This window comes from Centroberyx gerrardi, chromosome 15, assembly GCF_048128805.1.
Source record: "Centroberyx gerrardi isolate f3 chromosome 15, fCenGer3.hap1.cur.20231027, whole genome shotgun sequence".
Lineage (NCBI taxonomy): Eukaryota > Metazoa > Chordata > Actinopteri > Beryciformes > Berycidae > Centroberyx > Centroberyx gerrardi.
In genome coordinates, this window is record NC_136011.1 from 2,943,218 (window position 1) to 2,969,747 (window position 26,530).

Here is a 26,530-nt window from a genome sequence, read left to right on the forward strand (position 1 = left end):
ATTAACACTGCTCATTGACAGTGGTTATCATAACACCTGTTATTTGACTTTAATGGCAGACATGCTGTGTGTCATGATACTGCGGTATCTTTGATGCCTTCCTCTCCAGGGCCCTGCGGATGGCCTCCAGGATGCTATCCTTGTTGTTGTTGACATTGTAGGACATCAATTCCACCAGGGCCTGATAATCCTCTTTCGAGTAGGTCAGGTTTATGGTCTTGTATGGAGAGTTACTGGTCCTCACATCCACCTCCCCGGCTTTTATCTCTGCCTCACCCACCCGAGGCACGCCTGTTTAGTCACATGGTGAGAAATTTGTTAAATTTACACTCTACAAAGTTCTTAATGGATCAGTAAATATATTTATTTAAGTTTGCTTTTTTATTTGTTTATTTGTCCATCTATCCGTCCATTAATCAATCAATCTATCTATCTATCTATCTATCTATCTATCTATCTATCTATCTATCTGTCTGTCTGTCTGTCTGTCTGTCTGTCTGTCTGTCTGTCTGTCTGTCCACCAAACATACTTTAATTAGCCAGCAACTGTTCCTGACCAAAACAATTGAAACACTATAAATATTACTTTAACTTTGAATTAACTAAATCACAATTATAAAGGCAGCTACACATGTAAGTCATATTAAGTTGAATGCCAATTAGCAATATGTGTCAGCTTTACAGTTAAAGAGGTCAATCGCGTCTTTCATACGTGAGTTTTAAGCAACACAAGGCAATAATAGAGTTCCAAAGAGGCCAAACAGTCAGTGCCCGAATTGCAGGAGCATTGGTCACAAAAATTGCAAAAGTATTCAATGTAACAAGAAGAAAAGACAAACTGCATCGGCAACATACAGTGGTCACAAGCTCACTGACAAGAATAGACTAACATTTAACAGGTTAGTTACTAAGCACCACAAAACTATGGCCTCAAAAATTACTACAGATTTGAATCAAATCCTCTGAGACAGTCTAAGGCAAAAAATGTACACCATGAGCTTCATAAAGCTGGTATTTTTGGCTGTTCTGCCATTTGGAAACTGCTTGTATCTAAAGCAATGCACAAAGATGCTAACCTGGTGTAAGGGGCAGAAAACCTAAAGCAATGGAAAAACAAGAGTCTAACAGCCCCACAATGTTGAACTTTGTGGAAGCGTCTCTGCAGGGAATCGAACGCTGGTCTCCCACTTGCAAGTCTGCAGTCTAGCTCCCCGCGGGCCACGTGATCCATAAAGTGGTGAACAGAGCGAGCAAGCGAGCAACCGACAATGCCATCCATAGAGCCCCTGCTGTTGCGGGGCTAAAAATCTGTCACCCTTTTTTCCTACGTCTGGATGGCTTTACATTTGGAGAAGGCCAAAGGATTCCTTCAACCCACAATGTCTGTTGCCAACTGTTGGGAGCGGTGGCAACCTGGAGGTTGGAGAGACAGGCTTGTGGCCAGAGGGTTGTCGCTTTGAACAGGGAAAATGTGGGTGGGGAGGGTGCTCTGAGTGGTGCTCTCCCCTCCCTCAACAACTACTGTTGAGGTGCCTTTGAGCAAGGCACTTAACACCTATCTGCTCCAGGGGAGCTGCTCAGTGGCCAACAGTGGAAAACTGTGGTTGTACTGGGCAGTAGGTGTGAATGTGTGGAACTATATGGGGCATTGCTGAAAAGGAGCAAGCATGCTCCGTCGATTTGTCCTGGATAAATAAAGGTTAAAAAAACATGGTGGGGGATCTGCAACGGCATGGGCAGCCATCTCTGTTCATACAAATAATGACCAAGACATTTTGAAGCATTTTTACAGGACCATGTGCAGCATTATCCAAGATAATGCTGTTTCATGAAAACAAGGTTGAAGTCAAAGTTCAAACTTCCTTGGCCTCCCCACTCAGCAGATCTAAAGAACTGAACCTTTATGGGAAGTAGATTTCCTTATCCTTCATCTCTCAAAGAAGTGGAGGCTTTTGTTCTTGAGGAAAGCACCAATATCCCACTACACACAATTCAGGACTTGTGTGACAGTGCTCCAAGGAGGATTGAAGCTGTTAGGTGAAAGGTGGCTCCCATCCTTATTAGGTATATTAGGCGTTTAGTATGTTTTTTTGTCTACAAGATCCAGATATCCATCCATCTATTTTCTTGCCACTTATCTGGGCCAGGGTTGCAGTGGAAACAGGGCCAGCAGAGCAGTCCAGATGTCCTTTTCCCCAGCAACTTCCTCCATCTTCTCCTTGGGATCCCAAGGTGCTCCCAGGCCCATCAGCCCTTCCAGCATGTCCTTTGTCTGCCCGGCGATCTCCTCCCAGTAAGGAAAGAAGAAATTCCAGCCACACTTGCAATACTGAAAACCACTATTATTAGTAAAACTGGTACTGGTTTTGGGATGTGGCCTTCATCAGGGTCTGTGTCACACTCATCTGCAAACCGCTACGATACACATTAGAGATCATAGTCCGATGAAGCCAAAAAGACTACATCATTTGCAAATAGCAGAAATGTCATCTTAATGCCACTGTACTGGATACTCTCCAGACCTCAGTTGCACCTTGATATTCTGTGATGAGCCTCTGATAATTGGTATACCCTCCTTTCCCCTTTTCTAAAGATGGGGACAACCATCCCTGTCTGCCAATACAAAGGCACTGTTCCTGAAATCCACACAATATTGAAGAAATGTGTCAACCATGACTGTGTCAACAAAATGCAGAGCCTTCTGCGTTTTAGGACAGTTGTCCACTGGTGCCTTGCCACCGCAGAGCTTCCTACCACCTCAGTGACCTTGACCAAGATGATGGGCTCAGACCCTCCAGAATGTTCTTGCACAGCCTCTGGAATGGAGGGTATGTCTGTCAGGTTTAGGACACCTTCCAAAAATGTTCCCAGGAGAGGTCAGTGTTTCCCCACCCTTACTGAGGGAGGCAGCCTGAGCGATGTCCTGAGTCACTGAATGGTTTGCCTGAACTTCTTGGAGGCTGCCCAAAAGTCGTTCTCCACAGCTTCTCTGACCTCTCAAATTCAGGTACCTCTGCTGAGTCAGGAGTCTCCTGTGCCCAGAAGGCCTCCTTATTTAGCTTAATAGGCCCTCACGCCACCAGTGGTCCTCCAGCAGGTTCTTGGGTTTCCACCATGACAGGTACCAACTACTTTTTAGCCACAGCTCCTGGCAACTCTGTCCGGCAGCCTCCCCTGCCATCTGATCCAACCCACCACCAGATGGTGATCAGTTAACAGCTCAGCCCCTCTCTTCACCCAAGTGTCCAGAACATATGGCCTTAGGTCTGATGAAACAACTTCAAAAGTCGATCATCGATCTTTGGCCCAATGTGCTCTGGTACCAAGAACAATTATGAGCCTCCTTGTGTTCGAACATGGTGTTTATCATGAACAATTCATGGCTAGCACAGAAGTCCAATAACAACACACCACCTGGTATCAGATCAGGAAGGCTGTTGCTCCCAATCGTACCCCTCCAGGTTTTTCAGTCATTGCCAGTGTGAACGTTTAAGTCTCCCAGCAGGACTATGGAGTTGCTACATGGAGCCTTCTCTAACACTTCATCCATAATATCCGAGAAAGGTACTCTGAACTACTGTTCAACGGTTAGAGTTTTCCTCTCTGTGACTTGTACTCCCCAGCTGGGGACTCTTGAATATCTCCACACCCGCCTGGTGCCTTTCACCTTCAAAATTCAAAATTCAAAATTCAAAACAACTTTATTAATCCCACTAGGGGCAATTAGTTATGAGCAGCTTGTTGTACGCAGAAAAACACAGTAACATCCAACAACATACAAACAAACAATACACCAAGGAGCTAAAATGTGGAATAAAACCTATAAATAATGTGATAAATAAACTTGGTAAACACAACACAAAAAAAACCCAAAAAAAACCTACGGAGCATTTAAAAGTCGGATTGCAGAGGGGATAAACGATTTTGAATGGCGGTTAGTTTTACAAGGAGGTAAAACATAACGACGCCCTGATGGCAACAGAGAAAATTCACTTGCAAGAACATGTCCAGAAGAAGCCAAAATACTTGCTACTTTCCGGAGGATTTGTTGGTTGCAGAAAGAATTCAGGTCTCTTTGTTTCACTCCGATGATCTTAGAACAGATTTTAACAATGCTGTTCAGACTGTTTCTGTCTTTTACTGTGAGGCTGTGAAACCAGCAGATAAAAGAAAAACTCAGGAGACTCTCAATAAAAGATTGATAAAAACGACAAAGGATGACGGGCCTGACAGAAAAGGAATTTAGTTTACGGAGAAGGTGAATTCTCTGTTGCCCCTGCTTCACAATAGCCTCAGTGTTCACATCAAATTTAAGATGGTCATCAAAAATAGTACCCAAATATTTGTATGATGTGACAATTTCCACACTTTCCTTATGTATGATGCACTCTTTGGCTGCATCTCTGTTATGTCTAAAATCAATAATCAGTTCCTTGGTTTTAGATACATTTAAGTCCAGGAAGTTGTTATCACACCAAGAAATAAAATCAGTGAGAGCATTCCCGTGGTCTGACTCTGAACCTCGGAGAAGGGACAGCAACGCAGTGTCGTCAGAAAATTTGACCAAATAGCTGCCCTCCTGAGTGCTCCTGCATCCGTCAGTGTACATAATAAAGAGTAAGGGTGAAAGGACGCACCCTTGTGGCGAGCCTGTGGACGTAACTACAGAGTCTGAGAAACGACCATTTACAGAGACCCTCTGCTCTCTGTCAGTCAAGAGGTCCAACATCCATAATACAAGCTGGTGAGGCAAATTAAAATCACATAGCAACCTTTCTATTAAAAGATGCGGCTGCATCGTGTTGAATGCCGATGAAAAGTCCGCAAACAAAAGCCTGGCATGGGCTTGTGGCTTTTCTAAGTGTTTATGTAGGTTATTAAGTATTAAAAGCTTTGCATCCTCCACACCTCTCCTTGCCTGGTAAGCAAATTGCAGTGGATCAAGTTTTCCATTCACAGTTGACAGAACAAGGTTTTTAACAATTTTCTCAAAGTTTTTCATTATTAATGATGTTAGGGCAACTGGTCTAAAATCATTAAGTTGCCTAGGATTGGTGATCTTTGGGACAGGTATCACAGTAGAAGATTTCCAGATAGCAGGGATTTGGTTACAATCAAGTGACATCTGGAAGATATGGTGAAGGACACTGCTAAGCTGGTCAGCACAGTATCACAGTGTACGCCCACAAATGTGATCTGGACCAGGGGCCTTTCTGATGTTTACACGTTTCAAAAGATCTCCAACACATTCCTGCCTGATGACAATATCACAGTCAGAAGCGAGAGACTCTCTAAGGAGAGAGATATTTTCAGAAAAGTCATGTTTTTCAAAGTGGGAATAAAAATCGTTAAAAATATTTGGGAGATCGGCATCATTTATTCCCTCGATTTTAAGAGGTAAGAGACCTTGGATAACTCCTGAGTAGGAGAAAGACCACCTCCAATCAAGGTAAGCCCAGTTATATCTAGTTGGTACTTCTCAACCTCCTGCGCCTGCTGTGGCTCCTTACCTCCCACAGAGGTTATGTTCTACACGCCAAGAGCCAGTTTCCATTGACAAGGTGTGCCATATCCAAACCTGCTCCACCTGTGCCTTTTATTTCCAACAGGCATTGCACTGGAACCCTATCCTTCACCTTGTAGGTGGTGAGCACAGAAGGCAGCAGCCTCGTGTTGCTTTTTGGGCTGGGCTGTGCCGAGCCAAGTGCCTAACCCTAACCCACCACCACCACGCCTGGGTCCAGGAATGGGCCCCGGTGTCCGTATTCTGGGCAAAGTGCTCGCAGTCTTTTTTGAGGTTGCCATAGTGCCATAGTGTTGAGTGCAGGTGTTTTATCACATTTATTCATGATCAAATTGGAAATGTAATTTGATAATAAATAAATAACTAGCTACATAAAGAAACAAACAACTGCAATAAACACATCTTTACAGTTAGAGCCATAAACCTTAGTCACAGCTCTTTATCAACCCAATCACTCACGAAAGCATCCTTAACAGTGCTTACTACAACCTTACTAGCATAGATTCCATTCCTTCCATTTCACCTCTTAATCTCAAATCTTTTGTAAGATGACTAGATGAGTGTAAGCAATGGAGAAGACAAAAAAAATCAAGAGCATTTTCCCCTATTCTTCTTTTCACATGTACATGAGAGCAAAAAAGTCAGGTATTGGAGGCAGCATTTCTACATTGAAATGCAGCCAGCATAACCTCCCAGTGGCTTACCAGGGGCTTTGAACTCTTTGTACGTGACATTGAGGAGTGGGAAATGAAGCACTATCGGGGCTTTGGGATTCTCCTTATCCTCAAAGACGTAGAGCTCCTGCTGAGGCTCATTGTCCAGTCTGGCAAAGTCAATACTAGGGAAGGGGATCTCGTGGTCTTTACAGTAAGTAGCTGTCCTCTTCAAGACCTGTTAGATTGAACAGCAGAGTAATGTACTTATTTACAGAGTTAGACGGCACAATAGCTTTTACCAAACATTCACAGACTGAAAAATGTTTAAGTAACTTTCTTAATTCACATAAAATCAGGATTTTTGACTAATACTGGTGTTCAAACTAAGTTAGAAAATAAATGACAAATAGATGACAAAGTATAATTTGTAAAAGCTCTATAACAAACTCAAGATACAATTAAATGTTCTGTTTTTCCTCTAATCAAATGAGCACATGATTGTATTTACTTTGAAGATATTGTCTGGGTCCCATGAATAACTGAGGGATATGATGAGGTCCACATCTCTCTCTGGCCGCAGGACAGGCACACAGCCGATGTTGATGGCATGACCGGCATCCACTAGTCGTAGTGTGGAGTCAGCGGGTGTCAGTCTGTTTGGGAAGGCATCTGGATGTGTGTCTGATCAGCAGATAGAGAATGAGATTATTAAGGATAAATCATCAGGTGCACATGGTGAGGTTCAAACCAAGTGGATTTTTTCTAATAAAAAGTGCCACCTCTACATTTTGCATAGAGATGGCATAAAAACAAAGGTTAAGTGGGACAAGCAATCAGACTTGCACAATACTCAATAACAGGACTGGGGAGCCTACCTTTCCAGGCATTAAAGTTGCTGTGTTTATTGTAGTTCCAGTGCAGGAAGAGGCCGCACATGAAGTTGTACATCTGGGCAATGACTGGACGATTCTTGAAGAAATCAGTCACCATCTTGGCCACGCCTGTCATTGGATTTAAGAGGTACGTGTCCAGAGTTGACGGTTCACTGTCAACTTCTGTTGAGAAAACACCTGGAGGGTAACCATGTGAACTACAGTGCCTTGGTACTAAAACACATCTTGAAGAACTACAGCCATAATTGTTGAACCATAGATTTGATATCATGCAGCACAAGAAAAAAATGAAATATTGTGTCAAGAACAACATTAGTAGTCAGCAAATCAACTTGAGAAACATTTTCAAATATTTTTAGTTTGATTGTGTGTCTCAGGGCACAGTAGGGTGAATGTGGTGATGTGGTGTTGCTGTACCTATGTTGCTGACATCAGGTCCTAGCCAAGGAGTCCAGGAGGGCTGGGTACCTGTAGCATGCTGCCATAGTTGGGTCATGCTGACAGAGAAGATACTGCTCCATATCCCTGATAAGGTTGAAATATTAAAAAGATTTAATTGTAGTATTGCACATCTTGCAGAACCATGCATATTTATTGACATGACAGTAAGTTTATTCATGATGGAGCTGTCATGTTCTCACCCATCAAATAAGGGATGCGGATTTCTGGGAGTTTTTTTATCCTATGACCAAGGAAGAATTGATTCCCAAACTCCTCAGCTCGGACAAACGCCCCATACTTCGGAATGCCTACTTCATAGGGGGTGAACTCACACCACTCTGAAAAAAAGATCAGTCAAGGGGAGAACAAAAGGAGTAGTTATGATATGTGTATTCATTCATAATTTGTTAATATATAGTTTGTCTATATGTATGCCCGTGGGCCTCAATCACCTTGCACATGTGGTTACTGTGACGGAGCCACGTGACTGCTGGCTTAATCTTAGTAGGGTTGTCAAAAGTATCGATACTTAAAGACGAGATGAAATGAAAAATGCCTTTTTAACCCTTTTAGATCACATCCCCGGTCATACTGTGCACCTATTTAACAATATATGCCAAAAAAAATACCAAAAATCAATTTCATTGTATTCTTATATCAAAATTCAATCATGTTTTCTTCCTGTAAAACAAAATATGCCGTGTGCTTACGTAAGCATGCCCGTAACTAATTTCAACCAATAATATCATGACATCCACCCATCAATCAATCTTCAACTTTTAGCGCACAGAGGTAAGAGGCTAAGATTCATTAGTTAGCTAGCTAGCAACAGCATGGTACTTCGGTGTGTCTTCGGGTGTTATGACACACCCACTTTTCAACGTTCAAATCAAATTCCTCCCAACGTTATGTCCCGCCTGTCTTTCCTGTTTCACTCGGAAATACGTCACGATACGGAAGTTAGATACTCTCGAAATGCCGTTTCATCTCGACTTTAAGTATCGATACTAAAAATTTGAAACGGATACAATACTCATTTGCAACAGTATCGATACCAGCAGTGCTTTCTCTTAATGAAAAATCAAACATATTATTTCTCCGCCTCCACTAGCCACACTCACACACACACACACACACCCTGCACCGCTGCCCACAGCCCCTCCTCTCACTAGTAGCAGTTAGCTGGGTTAATATAGAACCTCCTTGGGGGTAACACGTCAAACTTGGCGAAGCACCTTAAGGACCGACACGCCAGTCTATATAAAGAATTTCGAGAGGTTAGCGAAAGCTCTCGTTTCAACATCACTGAAGCATTAAACATTTATCATAAACGTTAATGTACCCTGCACATCATCTGTTTTAGTTTAGCTAGCAAACCAAACGTTAGCTACAGAGCTAGCTAGCTGATGACTAGAGCAGGGTAATCTGCTGTGTAAGTGCAAAGTTTTTAATGAGTTTTATCGGGCCTACGTTATGGAGAAGGGTGCGTCAGTCTGTCTGTCTCGTTTGCACCGGGATTTCCCCCTGCGTTGTTGGATATTAAGGGACTAGTTTGGGTCTCTGTGTCTGTGTTTTTTGCTTAGTTGCTCACAGTCTATGCTGCAGAGGCCAGGAGGCAATATGATGTTTCACATGCTTGTGCAGTATAAGCTCACTCCCCTCAATAAAAAAGAGCAAATCATGACGGCGATCGACACCTGTCAATCAAAAATGTGTTGTTTGATCTCAGACAACTTTAAAATATTGTTTTAATGTTAAAATTATATTTTAACATGAAAACAATATTTAAAAAAAAAAAGATTGAAAATTCATTTTTTCCCCCATGGTATCGAAAATGGTATCGCATATCGATATTTTCCTGGGTATTGTATCGAAGTTAGAAATTCTAGTATCGTGACAACCCTAATTCTTAGTGGTAGCCAAGGTGACAGCCAAGGAAACTGCTCTAGACAACAACAAAATCCACCCCCTCCCTCTCTGCTCCCTCCCTCCAAACGAGGCCTGTGCAAGGCTGTCGATTGAGAAGGGCAAACTTAATAAATTCCAAATCTTTTACGCAAAACACATCTCTGCTTGTTCAATCTAGTTGTTACTAAAACAGCAGCAAAAATTATTTTTGATCAAGCACAAACACATTGTGATACAAACATTAGTTGAGCGAGGTTCACTCTACACAGGGGAGAGAGCGCCGTCTCCATGGCATTCAGCAAACTTGATAAATTCCAAAACTTAATAACTTTATGGCTGTTCCACATAATCTCTTCTGTCTGTGGATATATTTGTTTTCTCTCTGCAGTTTGCAGGGTGGTCAGGACTAGACTGAGCTATGCGCACACTTGATTGACAGGCAGTAGGGACACCTCAATCACAGAGGTGTGATCTTCTTTCAGGCTATTACTGATTACTGATAGCTTACAGGGTGTTATGAACAGCTACTTTGATTATGCAGCTGTGTGAGCTGCGTCAAGTCAGTTAGAGACAGCTAGAATAACAGTGACTGTGCGCTCACACCAAAAGCGTCATGAGCAGCGCCGGGCGTTCTGGTTGTCGGCTGCTGGCTGCAAGCCCGTCGCCGGGAGGCGGGTCATTCAAGCAGCGCTGAAGATATCAAGTTCAGTTTGCCCACCCAGTATCAAGTTTGTAGTAGAGCTATTCGGCAGGCCGGTAGTGAACTGACACGCATTGTCAAATGAACAACTTCCCCTGATTAGTATTTAGCAAGCAAAACGTACCTCGTCTATATTTCCAAACAACAGCCTTTTTTTTAAATGCTGTTTGACTCGGCTATAGTGCACATTCTAACAGAATCAGAATCACTTTTCCACACACAAGGATTCTGACCTGGGGCCGGATTCACCAATGTGTTCTTAAGATAGATCTTAAGAAATGGCAAAAGAGGAAATTTTCTTAAGGTTTCTTAAAGTTCTTAAGAAGGCTCCTAAGTGCAATTCCTCAATATTTTCGTAGTAACAGTCTCATTTCTTACGAATTACTTTAATTTTCCTACTTAAGAACTTCTCAAAATAGGGCCTGAATTAATTATGGTCAATAGACTCTAGGCTTACTACCATTGAGGCTAGGAGACAAGGCTAGGAGGCAACCCAAAGTGCTTCCATCTACAAAACAACTGGGGAAAAAACTATTTAGGGCAACTACAACTGATGTAGTATATGACAAGATTTAAACATTGGTTGCTGTTGGTAACTGTAAAATTTGCTAGCTTATTTTCAGTAAACATGAGACAGAGGCCTGCTTGACTTTGAACTATAACCTAATTGTCTAAAATTTGTTTAAATGTATGAAATTAGAGGCTTACCTTTTCACTGTAGGAATTTTAAGACAGGTGAAGGGTTGTCTTACAGTTAAGAAAAAAAATCAAGGACAAATTTGAGAACATTCATTTCAAGAATACCATTTATGCGTACGTTTTTTCTTAGGAAGAAACATAAGAAAGTTAAGAAAATTTATAAGAACTGAACAGAATATCATTTTTTTCCTTAAGACTAAAGTTAAGAAAAAAATGGCACTTAAGAAGATTTTTTTTCTTAAGAAGGTTTTGTGAATCCGGCCCGGTTCTTTGCTCTCAGTACACAATACAACAAACAACGATGGATCATAAAGACAGCAATCAGTTTCTCCTCCTTGTCAATATGGAACATACAGTATATCTGATATGAACTTCAGTACATAGCGAGATGTTACAGTGGGGAGAAAATCAAATCCCTATCGGCAATTGGTTGCTGTAATTTAACCTCAGCTCAACTTAATCTCGGCACTCTGGACACTGGCATCGTGCCGCTCGCTGCTGCCACGGCATCGGCTACCCCTCGGCGCCAGCTGTCATTTAAAGTTAATGACTGCCGGCCACTTTTGTAGCTCATGACGCAGTAAGTAAGGCAAGTTTGCCTTCAACATGTTTTTCACAAAGAAAGCTAATACCGCCATAGAGCGCAGAATTCAAATACCTTGGAATCATGACCAACTCAAATCCATCTTTTAAATCCCAGTTAAAAAAAGTTTACAATAGAGTCAAGTATAATTTTGCTAATTTTAGATTTAATCAAAATCTGTAGACTACCGCACACATTTTGCTCATGTTTCGGTCATGTCACTTTTGTCAGGTATATCTGATGACCAAAACGTTGTGTCTTTAAATAAACCTCTTGTAAGTGAAGACAGTGTGCGGCGGATTTAGATTTGATCTTTTCCCCTCCGACGCACCTGGCACAGACATACGGGTGCGCCTAATTTTAGATTTAAAAGAAATTGACCCTTTTCACACTTCCGGGTTCTACGCAACGGAAGTCATCATAGTAGGGGAACTCGGCAGCAATAGCGCCGTTTATGAATGAGAATAATATATCCATGAAGCCAGTAGGCTTCCCAGTCGCCTAGGCTCACTGGGGGCGGCCCGTGTCCCCGCTTGAGTATGGATAAGCCTCAGACCAAGGCAGGGTCCAAACACCGGTCTGCAGCACGCTAACATGGCTCTGTCTGAACCAGGCAGCTTGACACTGCTGCAAGTTCAATGGACTCCATACCAGATATGTCAGAGAAAGACAAAAATCTCCACAGCAGTACTCCATATTTTAAGAGAAGAGGTAGTGGCACATTATGTACAATTGTTTTGAAAAGGCATGAGGGGTTCTAAACTATGGCATAGTCCCTGAATCTAATATTATTTGTCACTAAAACCTCAAACCAAACATCTACTAAATTTCTGGGGACAAAGGAAAGCAACGACTGATAAATGACATTATTATTTGATCAATGTGATTATTTGACACATAGCTTAGAGGGAACATTGGCCCTGAATGCTCCCCTTATGAGATTTTTAGATATGGCTTCTAAATAAATTTCTGGTCATTTTTGCTTGATCTTTGCTCTTCATTATAATTATACAAACCACAAGATTAAATCTGGACTAATTTAGGTATGGTAAGTCCACACCATATCCAATTGATTCCCATGCCAAGACCATCACATTGGAGAGTTTTCTTATTTTTAAATATGAATTACCAGGTCAGTCTAAATATCCTGTCTGACGAGTGCAAGGTGGCATTTGTGTTTTTATGAATCGCTTATGGGACATGCACATGATCAAAATGGGGTGGTGATGCTGCAAAAACGCAACCGGTAAAACAGATCTGTTAATTCACGTTTATGAATTCCCATTTACGAATACTCTACCGTGACGGTCTGAGCCCACAGTGAGTAACCCTATATGAATAACCCCCAATATGTCCAGGATCATTAGAATTTAAGTAAAGGTGAACATCAAAAAATGTATAAAATCATGACATTTATCAAATTAAGTTTCAACTGTCCTGTTTCAGCTATGATGTTAGTTAAAAATAGATTAAACAAAATGCCTAGAGCCTAGAGGATCTTTACCAGCTTCAGCCTCGCAGCCCATTAATCCATCCTTCATATTGACAGCTGTGTATATGGGCAAAGGGTTTTGGCCCTCAGTTACTGCGCTCTGCTGGCCAGACAGGGTACTGGTGGTTTTCTATGAAGCCAACAAGGACAGGAGATTCATTAATTCATAATCATTAATTGTTACACTCCATGATTTTTCTCCATTAACAAGTCATTACTGTGATGAGAAAACATTTCGTCTGCAAATCAATCATACAAATGTTTTCAGAAAATCAAAAACTACAATCAATGAATATGGGAATACGAACCTGCCAAAATAAGTTGTGCTTGCATCATAAGATGTATGAGGTTGCAACATGTTGTCTTGACATATGTTTTATGTTAGTGAATGAATTGTGTTGGGAACATCCTGTCAACTTGTTAAATCTTGGTAATATCGACAGTCGTGAACATGTGGCCTAGTTAGCTGCTAGTTGTGTGAAAAAAGTGACACTTAACTTATTCTGTGTTGTATCCCTTACTATAGTGATTATGCATCTAAATATACTTCAGTGATATTCTGTGTTGGGAACATTGATATAATGTTATAAAAGTCCCTTGTGCTTTAACTATGAACACAAAACTTTCAAGCTTCTGGAGGACGACACTACCATAATGGCTGCACATTTTTTCCCTGATTCACAAAAAGGAAATTGAAGCTCACAATTTTAAATGCATTTGCAAAATGTGTTCTGCACATTTGCAAAATCTTATAGACTGGAGTACACATTTGTGTATTTGTGTTACAAGTTCATGGTACAACCTCTCGCATCTTATAATACAAGTACAATTTATTGACAGTTTCTTATTCTCATACATGAACTAGAATAATTGGAATCAAAATGTGCAACATTTCTTCTATTTGCGTCCTCATCCTAAACTCGTGGAGGCCTATATAATGTAACATGATGGTCAGGGAAACCGCTCTTTACCTTCCCAAAGATCAGATGCTCAATAACCAGGCCCCACATATCAATGAGTGACACAATGTGACCCTCCTTCCCTTTCTTGTCCAGTTCATCTTTGTAGTACTGCAGTTTGTCAGTGGAGAAGGAACTCAAGAAGCTCTTGGTTATCTCCCCCTCCTTTGCTGAGATGGCACTGTCTATGTCCTGCTGTGACCAATTGGCTTGCTGATACAGGCTAGTCATAGTCCTGTTCATATGGAAATTAAATAGAAATAGAAATAGAAATTATTTAAAATGATGTAACATTGTTTGCCAGTAGACAAACAAAGTGTTAATGAGGTTTTACCAATACACAATACTGTGACACAGTACTATGCAAATACTGTGAACCCAGATCCCTCAATTGTCTAACTCACCATGTGGAACCGGACACACCAGTGATGTAAGTGGCTGCATCCAGGACGCCTATTTGCTGCAGCCCCCTCAGACTGCCAAACAGGCCTGTCATTGCTCTGGTCCCGCCTCCTGAACCCACCAAAGCTATTACAGGCACCTGGGCAGAGGACAGAAATATGTTTAAATAGCTGTATGGATATGATGATATGTTCTAATTGGATTCTACATTTGCTACTGAGATCCCTAAAGTGATTATCAGCTTGTTGGCATATATAACTGCAAGACTTGCAGGATTCACATAAAAAGACGATTTTAGAGGATATAAAATGTCTTTAGAGTATAGAACTGAAATTCCTAGATTTATTTACTAGGTTCCACATAAGAGTTAAGGTGAATTGCTGCATCAAAAAATAAATTAATTTTAAATGTTACTCATACTTTCTATAATAACCATGTTAAACTGGTTAAACTTGTCACTGAGATATGACGCAATACTCAGGCCCAGATTCACTAAAGGTTTGTACAGGAAAGAGCACGCGCTAAATCAACAAAATGACCAAATCAGAAAGCCATGATATTCACTAACTGTGCACAATGAGTGGAAAGCTGCCTAATAGCACTGGCAAAAAAAACATAAAGCCTCTTTGTGCCTGTCATGGTCATGCATATGTAAATTATAAATGTAATTATTTTGCCCACACAATATTTATTTGTAGGCAAGGCCATGCAAATGCAAGATTGCCCCCAATTCACTAACACTTCACAACACCAACTCCCCCATCATTGTAGTACTGTAGTTTGTCAGTGGAGAAGGAACCTACGAAGCTCTTGGTTATCTCTCCATGTCCTGCTGTGACCAATTGGCTTGCTAATACAGGCTAGACATAGTCCTGTTCACACGGGAATGAAGTAGAGATAGCAATAAAATGATTAAACTTAACAACAGGCACTTGAACTGTAGTCCCTTTTCAAGGGTTTGTTTGCGCCACAACTTGATTTAAATTCTGCGCTCATAGCTCAAACAACTGAGGTGGAAAAATGTGCAGATTGCCCTTGTAACCCCCCCGCCCCTCACACACACACTTATATACGTTTATTTTTTTGTCTTCTTTTCTCTTTGTACTTTATTCATGTTATTATAGAATCTTGATTATAGCTTGTCTAAGGCACTATGTCTTTTGCATGTCAGTCCGCACCGCTTGTGTAAATTCAGAGCTGAGAAACTAACTTGCTGCCATTAGCGTGTGGGATCAACCTGCAACATATTGCCTGAATATTGTATTTCTTCAATAGATTGTGCTCCAGATATAGACTGTTTTCGCACTGCCTTGTCATTCCTGTTGGAGGGCCTCACTGCTTCCAATCCACTTCCGAATGCTGCGCTATGGCGACTGGGCGCAGATGCTGCTGTGAGCTGGGAGCCGGCTGGGAGTAACAGCGCCGCCCTCTGGTGGAGTGAATCAGTTATGATCCCCGGTGGATGAAGAGACAGTCACCTCGCCAACAGTATCGTTGCACTGTTCTGGATTACGGCCCCAACAGATCCAATTTAAAGACTGCATATTATTGTTTTTTTTTAAATTGCTCATTGTCTTATATTTTATTTTAGGGGGTTGTGCACAACTTCAATAAGCTGCAGCTAGTTGGTGTCAGTGTAAAGGTTGAATAACATTGCCTCTGCAACTGTTGACACAACAGCAAAGAGATAAAAATTACACAATTGTTTTACATGAAAGTAGTGTCCTATCTGGTTAATTCACAGATATACAGCCATAGTGTTATGAGTAGAACCCAAATCACTATTCTGGTGATTACTGACCTTGAGTGCAATTCTATGTTCACTTAGTGTTACACCCTCACAATGCAATCTTAGTGAATCTGGACCTGAGTCTATTTATTTTGACACTAAATCTTAAACGCACATGGTTAAACATGGTTTTAACATACAAATTATAGGTGTATGTCATGAATTTCAAAAGAAGTGCACTGTACTTTTTTGGGTCCAGGAGGAGAGCTGAGGCCAAGCAGCTTCTGCAAAGCCTGTCCCACCACGACTTTCCTCTTTTCTAGATATTCTTTCTCTTGGGGTGGGATGTCAAAATCCATACGCACCTCGAGACCCTCCTCCATGCTATGGATTTGCAATGTAAAAGCAAGAGTATTAAGGTAAAAGTGCACACACACACAGACACACCATGTCACTCATGGTGTCAAATACGAGAGTGTGAGTGGCTACTGATACTGCATGAAGGCCAGAGGTTATTAAGGAAGCACTTTACCAATCATGTGTTTGCAGCTCTAAATCCACTGTGTCCTGTGAGGGGAAAAATACCACATTATTATGTAAGTGCCATAAGTCTTCTCTATACAATAAAAATAATTCAAATTACAGCTGCTAGCAGCTTAGCCATTTAGAAAAAAAGGGGAAAAGGGACGAGGAAACAAAAGTAAAAAGAAGGAAGATAAAAGGAGGAAGAAGAGGAAGAAGATGATAAGGAAGAGGGGAAGAAGAAGTCCATGAAAATTAGTAGAGAGATAAGATAGTAGAGAGCAAGATACTGACTGAAATATCCCCTAGTTCTCACTGACTGCAATTGTTTACAAGACAAAAACAATCAAAATATTGCCAAAAAAATATTTTTTTCTTAATCTGTAGAATATGGCACTTTATTTTCATAAAGTTTGGACCAAGCGGCCAAAGCGTCCACTAGATGCTGGCTCCAAAAAGACCCCAAACTGCCCAACTCCATGCAAGTCAATGGGACCACAACCCAACTTCTCACTCAAAATATAAAGTCAATACATTTTTTTGACAAGCCTCAGTAGCTAATTTCACTTCTTCTAATGTGTGTCCATTTTGATTTATTTTAATCAAAAACTGAGCGAGGAGTTTGACTATCGATTCTGTTGCAAAAACAATAAACCTAGGTCTTGGTCTTCTTTACAGGTCTAAACACTTTTTCTTCCAATGTCAGGAAAAACTTGCTACACAACTCTTATTACCTTTTTTGGATTACGCTGACATTGTTTATCAAAATACAACTAAAACCATCTCTCATCTCTGAATGTTGTTTATAATAGCCTTTGTAGATTTGTATTAAGATGTCCTTTCCAAATCCATCACTGTGACATGTACAGGGAACTTAGCTGGCTTTCTCCACATTCCAGAAGACACTTTCATTGGCTCTTATTTATATTTAAATGTATTTATTTTAATGATCCATGTTATTTAAAACAGTTACTAGAAACATATAATTCTGCATACCTATTAAGACACTCTGATCAACTTTTCTTTGCTGTTCCCTTAGTTTCTAAAGAAACCAGTAAAAAAGCTTTTTCATTTACAATCTATTAACTCTTTTGGTCTGTTTAGAGCTGCTGTATTTTCACCTCTGAAAATTACTTGCTCATGCTTTTAATGTATCTATACTTTTTTATACCATGGTCCTCTACTTGTTCAATGTTGTTTTGACTTTGTTTGATGTTGTCTTTCTGTTCTGTTTTTCTTTGTTGTTCACTTTTTTGGATGATGAACTACCTGAATCGTTGACTGGACACTGATTTGCAACTCTTGTGTATTGTAGGACACCCTCAAAAATGATATGTGATCTCAAGGGGCCTATCTGAATAAATAAATACTTTTCAAACCTTGGGCGGTTGGCCCCGTATCAGAGTATGTGCCATTTTGGACTGGACCAAAGTTTCATGCATTTTCGTTCACGGGAAGGCAGTAGAAAGAAGAAAGAAAGAAAGAACAATAGGTTGTGTATCCTATTGGCCCTGACACCTAAAGAACCCCCTCAGACCTGCTACAGACATAATGAGTTGTTGTACCTGACCAATAGGTAGAGTCACTTTGCCTTCACGTCCGGCTGGCAGTGGCTGGAGTGGAACGGCAGATAACAGAGGAACAGCAGAGGCGGTTACATCATTAGCCTCATTATCATTATCTGGAGGCTACAACACAGAAAAAGAGAAAATGGCATTATTTGTGTGATATCACTTGCCTTTCAGCAAGAAACTGGAGAATTTGTGTTAAAAATGAAAATTCATTCAGTCATTAACTACTCACTGCCATATCGGTTGAATCTCCACTGAAATTTCTCGAAACAGCTCATGCAACTAATCCGAGTGTTTTACAGCCAAACGTTTGCACTGTGGGTCCAAAAGTCCAACATTTATCTCATTATCTCCTAAATTTTCCTCAACAACATTGCTTTGTTATAGAACTCGCCAACAGTCGCGCGCGCACCCTACATTGCTCCGGCAGAAATTAGAAGAACAGTATTGAAAAAGCATATGTACTGGAACCCTGAGTGAAAAAAATAAATGGTCTGATCCTATAAACAGTAATTTGCAAGCAAATAGCGGACGTTCTGGGGGAGGGTGCGCGCTAGCACAGTAGCAAACAGTCCTTTGACTTCCGCCATAGCACTGTAGGGTGCATGTGCCACCAGGTTGTTGCATTCTAGAACAAAGTGTTGTCATTGGAGGAAAATATAGGAAATGAAAAGGTATATATTGTACTTTTGAATGCAAAGTGCAATTGTATGGCTACAAAACACTTGAATTTTGCTGCATGAGCTGAGAAATTTGATGGACATTTTATGCAGTTTTTGGAGCTTGAAAAAGATGGCCACTGTTAACTTAAATAGTTTGGGAGAAGGTTGAGATAGAACTACGGGGGCTAACTGTAGGAGCTGTGTTTTGAGTTTGACTACATGTGGGTGAGAAGTTAATGACTGAATTTAATTTTGGAGTGAATTATTCCTTTGAACCTGACCGCCACTCCTAGTTCTGTCTCCAGGTCCCTGTTGATATAGAAGCGCAGGCTTCTTGCTTCCTGGGTATTTGGAATTTTAATATCCTCCTGATAGGCACCCCTTAGTTTAAGCACCATGTCCTTAATCTCTGGGAAAAGATGCAAATGTGCGAGATATGAATGTTACATCATGTGCCTCTATGAATACTGATGAAAACTATGTTATCGTTGCTTGATAAGTCACATGTGAGCACACACAAGCAAACACTGTATGTCCTAGGCCAAGTTACAATTGCTCTAACATTCCATTGTCCTGTATGGCAAGGCACAGTAGATACCTTACTTTCAATACCAGGTTGCCGATAGAAAATTACGTAAACAGTTAAGAAAGCAGACGCTTAATGTACATTTCAATATGACTTATTGAGGTGGACAGAATTGTCAAATAAATATGTTTGATGTTGATAGTACATACTTTCATTGCTTAGTAGCTTGTCGATACTGATATCCAAAGCAGAGAATGGAGCAGCCTGGGACATGAGGCACAAAGAGAAATCAGTTGTTCTGGTTATTGAAATCAAAGTAAGGTATGCACAACTATTGTCTGCACAAGCTATAGGTAAGGTAAGACCTGCTTTTGTGTCACGAGGCAGCCTGATGTTCAAATTACAGTAATGCATAATGATTTGTGTCATGATATAAGTAAATCTTTAGTGTCTCAATCAAGTAAGACATAGTGTGTGTAAAGAAAGATTGTTAATGTGTCTAACCCTTGCATAAACTTTCTCTGAACTCTACTTTCATGCTGGTTCCTAGAGTGTCTTTATTTGGGTGTATGTGCTGTCAGGATCCCACATGAGAAAACTTACCACTAGGATGCCGTTTGTGAGGTATTCATGACTGGGCTCCTCACTACAAAAAGACAAATTACTTTTGTTGCATTCCGTGTGCATAAACTTCAAGTCATTTCCTTCCTCTTTGCATGAAAGCAAAGTGAAAACAGAGGAAAATACAAAATTAATTTACCTCTCCAGTAGCTCAAACTCCACAAAGAGTTCATCCTTTGTCTAAAGAAAAGAGGGCATGAGAATAATGTGTTATCATTAGATCAAACTGCATTCTGTTCTTCTATGAGATATGTCAAGTAGTTACAGTGCGTCTGTGAGGATGTACCACAGGATTAGCCCCAATGAGACGCTAGATGGTGTTCAGATTGGACATGGGAGCATGTGTACATTTACTGTTGCTCTAAGCCACTCCAAGAATGCAATCCCCCGAGCACCTAAAGCGCTAGCACAATTGTTAAGTAACATTTCTGAGAAAGTACAACTGGTTACAGATCAATCCTATTCCAAGATGCTTGGAATTACTAAAGATGCTGATCTCATTTTCACCTGAGGGTGTGTGGTGAAGACCTTTGTCTCCTTCTTCCCTGGGGTGAGGTTGCTAATGTCAAACAGCAGTGTGGAAATCAGGTCGTCACTCATCAGGTCATCATCATACAACTTCATCTCCAGAATATTCTGGAAAGACAGAAGAGGGGTTTGCTGGTGTTGTGTATAGCAGCTCCCTTAAAGGAAAAATCCATCCTCTTACACTGTTAGATATCATCAATCTGTGACGATCAATGCATTACAGGAGCATGAGTATGTGTATGTGATAGTGTTGTGTGGAAGGAAACTATGTTATCTTCATAATCAATGCATAATCTATACTTAATATAATCAAGGAGAATATATTAACACATTCCTTTGATCAGACAGCACACACACATGTACTCATGCATTATGCAAAGTGAGGAGAGAGTAGAGAGAAAGAGGGCATTGTTACCAGCTCATGTCAGTTCAGCTTCTCACAAACAAGCAAGATTAATGCAAATATTGCACGCAGAGAGCACTCGTATCGGGGACAGCATGATACAGGAATTAGAGAGGAAGACTCCTAGTTTCGGCCTTGAGGTATAAAACAAACAGGTGCTTTCCGTCAGCAATAGCTGGATTGACGCACTGACCATATTCCAACAGATAGACCAATTAGAGAGCTGTAGTAGGTAAAGATTGGGAATAGACTATCCCTCTAGGTGGAGCATGGTGTGAGGGGGGGTTAGAAGGTAGAAAAGAACCTGAAGATGAGAATTCTTGGTCAGACCCTTCACATATCAGTTGTATTATGTACTCTGTTATCTGAAGAATAAAGCCAAAAGAAAAATAGTCAGAGTTTGTCTCATTCGTTCTGTGTTCAGCTCCTCGAACCTGAAGTGGAAGTTGAAGAAAGAGTTGTAATGTACCCTTTTGGTCTAACTCAACCTGCCTCGTCTACTTCTACTTCAGTTAGTGATTCCCTATGTTTCCCAGAATGCCTTTCGACAACCCCCACAGAAGGGGCGTGAACTTCATGCATTCAACTAGCGGGTTATGCCTGTAGGTAGAGAGAGATAGCAATAGTATAGAGCAACAGAGCAAGTTTTTCCAAGCTGTGCGCCTTACCACAACATGTCTTGTGGCTGCATTGCATTCTGGTCTACTGAGGCTACTGACAAATTGGCATCTCTGCCTCTTCTATGATGGATTTCTCCCTGTATGATTGTTGAACGTTGGTGCTAAATGGTGAGTGGAGAAAGAAGCCCTTGCTCTTTGATTCTGAGGGACTGACACCAAAACCTGACGTTTACCGTTAATGTTTAAGATAGCTGAAAAAAATTCTATCAAACTGTAGCTGTACTGAAAATATGTTGACGTGACTTCATGTCATCTACATTTGGCCAGTTATCCATAGGAATAAGAAAAATACACCACCAAACAACAAAATGGGCCCAGAAATGAAAAAAATCCAATTCTAGTGTTACTGGATCTTAGTGCTGCTTTTGACACCACAGACCATACAATACTGCTAGACAGACTTTAAAACTGGGTTGGACTTTCTGGCTCGGCCCTTAAGTCCTATCTGCAGGACAGTGACTATTTTGTCTAGAGCGAAATAACATGACGTGTGGAGTTCCCCAAGGTTCAATCCTTGGGCTTCTTTTATTCAACCTTTACAAATTCACATAGCTCTTTCACCAAGTGACTATGGTCCCATAGATTCGCTGCTTCAGTGCACTAAACAAATTAATGATTGGATGTGCCTGAATTTCCTCCAACTAAATAAAGACAAAACTCAAATAATTGCCTTTGGCGCCCATAAAGAAAGGCTGAAAGTTAGTGCTCACCTTGAATCTCTCTCTTTGCACACTAAACCACTAAACCAGGCCAGAAACCTTGGTGTAATTATGGATTTGGATCTAAATTTTAATTGCCACATCAAATTAATAATAAAATCAGCCTATTATCACCTTAAAAATATAGCAAGAATAAGAGGATTCATGTCCAAACAAGACTTAGAAAAGCTCATCCACACCTTTATCTCTAGTTATCTCTAGGCTAGACTACATGGTCTTTTTTCAGGTCTACCCAAAAAAGCTCTCAGATAGCTATTATATAGCTTATTCAGAACGCTGCTGCTAGAGTTCCTACTAAAACTAATAAAGCTGAACATATTACACCAGTTCTTAGATCTCTGCACTGGCTTCCAGAATTGACTTTACAATACTGTTGGTTGTCTACAAATCGTCTATCTGTTGTGTTTTAATGTATCTTGTTATCTGTGTTTTAATGTATCTTGGCTGCTATGACAATTCAATTTCCCTCCTGGGATCAATAAAGCTATCTATCTATCTATCTATCTATCTATCTATCTATCGCTCAATGGTTTAGAACCAAAATACATCTCTGACTTGCTCTTACCATAAGAACCCTCTAGACCACTTAGGTCATCTGGGACCTGTCTGCTAACTATTCCCAGTCAAAACTAAGCATGGTGAGGCAGCGTTTATTATTGTGCTACATAGAACATATCCTCTTTTTATGCATTACTATTCTTTATTATTAATTCTTTATTCTCTCTTCTTATACACTTTATTGTATACACTCTATTTTTATGTGTTTTTACAGGATAAGATGAATAATCTTATCCTGTATTTCTTATCTAATGTCTTATATACCTTGTGTAAAGCACTTTGGATTGCCTTTGTGTACGAAATGTGCTATATAAATAAAATTGCCTTGCCTCATCAGATCACCTCATTGTACAAAAATATATATTACTACTATGCAATATACATCTATCATTGACTGAATGTCAGTATACAGTGGCCTCACTTTCACATGGCTGTGGACCCTGAAGTTAAACGTTTCATTCCACTCCGGGCTTTGACTGTTTGGCACAATTTTTGTCTGGTAGGTCCTTGCCGATGCCGTGGGGAGACGTAGAGTGACATAGCAGTCTGATTCAGACCCTGTAGCAGTGAAACAGGAAAAAGGCTCAGGGTAAACAGAGCAGAACAAGTTATACAACACCACACTGACAGTGTGATATTTAAATGCTTAGTACAAATTTCTTATTAAAGGGATAGTTCGGTATTTTGAACCCTGGGCCCCATGTTTTCCGTCATGATCCCTAGTAGTAGCAACCATAACTTCTCTAGCTTGGTTTTTAAATTTTTTTTCAAGATAACATACTGATTATACTGTGAACATCGTGTTTTGCAAAACAACGTTTATCATAGTTTTCAAAGACTGTCACGTATGCCCCTAGGTTTCTATTGCAGTAGAGTGGGACGGGGCATCCCGGTGTTACCAGACAGGCGGTTAAGTTATGGTTTCTACTAATAGGGATCATGACAGAAAACATGTTATTTGGGCCCAGGGTTCAAAATACCAAACTATCCCTTTAAAAATCACGTTTTGTGTTAGCTTTACTTACAATAATCTTGGGAGTGATTGTTTTGTGCTCTCAATATGGTGACACTCAAGGTCCAGTAGGAGACATCTTCTTTCTGTGGAATGAGGCAAAACATGGAATTATGAAAAGTGGCTCCATTATGCTGCCTTGTAATCCCCCAAGTACCTGGAATGTCTGGTTCACAGAGTCCAGTATGGGGTGTTTCAAACCACATTCCAACATAGGGCCAGTTAGGGCTTGTCAGGACCAACTCACCATATAGTTATAAGTATAGTATGTTTAACACACGCAGTTATATTGTGTGCTTCTCAGGGTTAAGGAGACACGGTCCCTTTAAGAAAGTCTGGTTTTCTGAGTCTGACGTCAGCTCGACGTAATGTTGTGTTTTTGGAGCGCGAGGTAAATTGTCTTGCTCTGTGGGTTAAAAATAAATGACACACGAGTTGGTGTAGTCAACGAGAGAAGTTGTCCGTCTCCGTATTCCTGCCACTTCTACAAAATCACTTATTGCCTTTAAATGGAAAAATTGCAAAATAGACACAGAGTGAATCACTAACAAATGAAATGAATGAATGAATGGATGCATAAAATACAAGAAATATACAATTGAAATTTTAAAAAAGTTGCATAAATATTGTTTTAGAAGAGATTTCACTGAGACAATGATGGCTCACCCTGTCTAACATGGCTTTGGTTGAAAGCAGACCAATGGAATTATTGTCCATGAAATACAGAGTATGAGGATGAAAAGAACATGCATTAAATTCCCATGCAGATACAGTTAGCAGTTATAGGTTTTCTGCAATATGTAAAATATTTTTTGTCTCTTGAACAGCAGCATAACCTGCCACAGCAACTAGCCTAGGCCTACTTCTGCACTAAAAACCTGGAATTCCTACAGTGACTTAAGTGCTGCATATAATTTTCTGTGTAAAATAGTAATGAGGCTATGGTAAATAGGCTAATGAAAATAAAAATACTTATGTTAGATAATTTGTTGGTTGATCGATCCACATCATCCTCTCTTTACCTTTAATCAAAGTTACCTTAAGTGTGCATATTTGCATCTAATGTTCATCAACATGATGATCAATAGGTTGACTTGTTGAAATGCTTTACCAGGAAACTTAATAATAGTTATAGCATAGTCCTTGTGAAAAAATGTAGTTATCTTATGATGCATTTTAGAAAGAGCAAATATTACTGCAAAAATATATATTATACCTTATAGGAATAGGCTATTATGGGGATAGTTTATGGATTAAAAACACCACAAAGGTCACTATAAACCCACCACTGAGAACCGAATTATGTCCCTTTAGGAATATTATAAGAATATTATTGTGATACCATAAACTCACTATAAACTAACGAGTAGCCACAGACACACATTTAGGAACACTAAATAGTGTTTTTCTTTCAGGAGATTAGGTACATTGCACTTACCGTTGTCATTGTGAATGTTTTTCACGATTTGACCCAGAGTTTAGAGGCTTGCCGGCTGTACCGCAGTCAGAGCGACTGCCTGCATCAGTGGATCCAGGTAATTTAAAGGCGACGGGACATCTGAACGAGTGCAAACATGCAACGTAGCTGTCAATGACGAAACACGACAAATTCTGCTGCATTCCTTATTTCTATATGGAAAAGATGGTAGGTAGAGCTTCGTACTTGAAAACAGTAGGCTGTGGACTCCAAGAAACACGCCTTTACATCGTAATACTACAAAAAATACAGTTCGCCTCAGCTGTCAGCTGGTAGCCTAAACACTACTCGAAAATATCGTTCATCTCAGCTTTCAGCTGGTAAATGGGGGGAGTGGGGTATTTTACTTAGATGTCCTCTTGCAAGGAAAAAAAAGATACAGAAGTACAATGACCCATATTACAGGATTTTTACTTCCAACTGAAATGAAAGGAAAAGAATGCATCTCAAACTAAAATGACTTCTTATGGTCTTCTGGCTCAACTTGAGTCAGGGGTAAGCTGAGCTGGTTAAAGGGTAAGTTGAGCTATGGGGTAAATTGACCAATTGACTTTTTCAAGTAAAAAAGTCTGGTAGGTCCCAGCCCACACCCACCCCCACCCCCAGCCCAAATGTGCCATACCTTCTTTGTTTTGAGTGAATTGCATTATAATATATAAACTCTCTAAAAGATTTGTGTTTCTGTTTAAAATAATGATCATATCACTTCACTTCGGTTTACTGTTCAGTTTATTGTTTTACTGAAAACGATAAATAAAATCAACTTCCAAAAAGATTGGATAGTATAGATTGCTTTCAATCAGTGCTTTCTGACATATTTCTTGTAAACATTCTTGAATATATTTTCACATTTTAAGTAAAATTTACTTCAAATTTTAAAATTGAACTTAGGAACAATGCAACAACTTAGATTTCCCTACTTTATTTTATTTCTTAGGTGCAACCATACGGTGTAGTATCTCTGTAATCTTTGTAACTACCCTGTAGTAGTTACCCCCCAGTTTGGGAACCTCTGACCTGATGCATGGTTTAGGGACTACACTCAAGTGAGCCATCTCTTGTAAGCTCTTGCCAGCCGCTCTTTATATTTAGTTGCGTGTCTAATCGTGTCTTTACGGTACTTACCCTTCCTTGAGTCAAAATAACTTTATTGGTCAAATATGGTGGAGCTACACGGTCCCGCTCAAGCTGATGATCCATTGAATCCCTTTTTTTTCTGACTGAAAACTTTTTAGAAAGGCTCTTTATCATGAGCGGGACCACGT

The 26,530-nt window shown here is 40.3% G+C and overlaps 1 protein-coding gene across 2 annotated transcripts; it reads right to left on the minus strand.

The window, feature by feature from the left end:
* On the minus strand, nt 1–25,335 carry LOC139913786 (cytosolic phospholipase A2 zeta-like). 2 transcript variants are annotated; one of them, XM_071901912.2, is made up of 20 exons: nt 25,227–25,335; nt 23,802–23,874; nt 23,198–23,334; nt 20,396–20,524; nt 20,028–20,068; nt 19,871–19,913; nt 19,477–19,531; nt 19,023–19,150; nt 18,074–18,196; nt 16,519–16,553; nt 16,232–16,370; nt 14,260–14,396; nt 13,868–14,090; nt 12,909–13,026; nt 7,715–7,852; nt 7,491–7,598; nt 7,056–7,235; nt 6,689–6,861; nt 6,229–6,415; nt 1–291 (listed from the first exon to the last, which is right to left on the minus strand). In XM_071901912.2, exons 1-20 carry the CDS (start codon nt 25,233–25,235, stop codon nt 50–52), a joined length of 2,418 nt encoding a protein of 805 aa, XP_071758013.2. In that variant the 5' UTR covers nt 25,236–25,335; the 3' UTR covers nt 1–49. The 2 variants fall into 2 exon arrangements, with proteins under 2 accessions (XP_071758013.2, XP_071758014.2); XM_071901913.2 differs by lacking the exon at nt 6,229–6,415 and having other exon boundaries at nt 131–291.
* Nucleotides 25,336–26,530: the final 1,195 nt, after the last annotated feature.

Coding starts and splice junctions, on each gene's coding strand:
- LOC139913786 (XM_071901912.2), bottom strand. Junction 7,853..12,908: donor GGGCTGCGAGGCTGAAGCTG/GTAAAGATCCTC, acceptor TCTTTTTTTCAG/AGTGGTGTGAGTTCACCCCC. Junction 292..6,228: donor CAAAGAGTTCAAAGCCCCTG/GTAAGCCACTGG, acceptor GTGACTAAACAG/GCGTGCCTCGGGTGGGTGAG.